The sequence below is a fragment of the Gymnodraco acuticeps genome, unplaced genomic scaffold, assembly GCF_902827175.1.
Source record: "Gymnodraco acuticeps unplaced genomic scaffold, fGymAcu1.1, whole genome shotgun sequence".
In the NCBI taxonomy this organism is placed as follows: Eukaryota; Metazoa; Chordata; class Actinopteri; order Perciformes; family Bathydraconidae; genus Gymnodraco; species Gymnodraco acuticeps.
This window is the reverse complement of record NW_022991059.1, coordinates 61,839-63,051: the sequence shown is the minus strand read 5'-3', so window position 1 is coordinate 63,051 and position 1,213 is coordinate 61,839. Positions and strand designations below refer to the sequence as shown.

The 1,213-nt window shown below is 44.3% G+C and overlaps 1 protein-coding gene across 1 annotated transcript in view; it reads left to right on the top strand.

The window, feature by feature from the left end:
- Positions 1-426: 426 nt before the first annotated feature.
- Positions 427-1,213, top strand: part of LOC117559901 (alpha-tectorin-like) — a 16,247-nt gene continuing 15,460 nt past the window's right edge. Inside the window, exons 1-2 of the mRNA XM_034236616.1 lie at positions 427-452; positions 580-721. Of these exons, the coding sequence (XP_034092507.1) occupies positions 591-721 (131 nt within the window). The 5' untranslated portion in view covers positions 427-452; positions 580-590. The remainder of the gene's footprint in view (positions 453-579; positions 722-1,213) is intronic.

Below are 1,213 nucleotides of genomic sequence, written 5' to 3'. Positions count from 1 at the left end.
CTGCCCTCAAGTGGACAAAGGAGTTCATTAGAAATATCAATCTGGAATAATGAAGGAGCTCCCCACTGCTCTCACTGTCACTTTATGCCCTAACATCGGAGGAAATATATCACAAGTGGATTCTAGAACACTTTCATTCATGTTTACAGTATTGAGGTTACCTTTGTTTTTAATGATTGTGTTTACTAGTTATTTGAAATGTGTTTTTAAGGTTCAAACATCTGTCCAGGGACTACAGATGTAAAAGAGCCTCTTGGCTAACTCTGGCACATTTACAGAAATGGTTCTTAGTGTGCAATGTCCCTGTTAAATAAATAATATACATACAAATATATTCTGTTTAATCCTTTACTAGGAAATGTCTACAACAGTCGGTGGCACAGTGATGGATACCTGGAAGCCTATTACAGTAGATTATGTTTTTCGAGACCTGAGTGGATGCAGAGTCTCAGGTAAGCTGGTCTGGGGGTTCCCAAAGAAAGGGATCCTCTAAGTGAAATGTGATATTAAAACATGTCTATCTTAAATTCTGCCTGGAGTCACTGAAGTGTAATATCATTACCTCCATTCTCCTCCAAGGTGGCGCTGTAATGCCGGGTTCAGAGATGCCCAACTTAGGGCCCAGCGCAGAGCCCTGCTCTGTTGAACTGTGTTCTCTGTCTGCAGTCCTCGCTAATGTCACAGCATGTGGGCCCGAGGAGGTTTGCCAAGCGGACAACACGTAAATATGTGCTCTTTCTATCAGGAATAAAGGTCTGACTGATTTGAATAAAGTGTCCCATGTGATCGAACCCTCCATGAGAGAGTGAGGATATTATCCACCTGAGGATTATTGCAGTTATTGATGAATCTGATCCTATTTCTATCACCCCTTTCCACCAAAGCAGTTCCAGGGTCAGTTCAGAGCTAGTGCCCGATAGCTCTCCAGTCCTTTCATGGTTTCCATGAGAAAAACTGGTTCGTGTTAGGAACCAGAGCTCTGCTGGACTGGAACCAAGAACCAGATCTGTGTGGAGGCTGGGTCAGATCACTAGAGCCGAGCAAAGTGACCAAAACGAGACTCACACTTTTGTTTATGTCCCGCCACTTTCCCCGGGCAAACGTAGAGATACGCTCGCTCTCATGGCCCGCTTTGAGGAGCAGCACGACCCGTTCTCCTGTTGTTTTTAAACCAGCTTTCAGGTGTGATCACTTCATACCGTAGGCTACACAA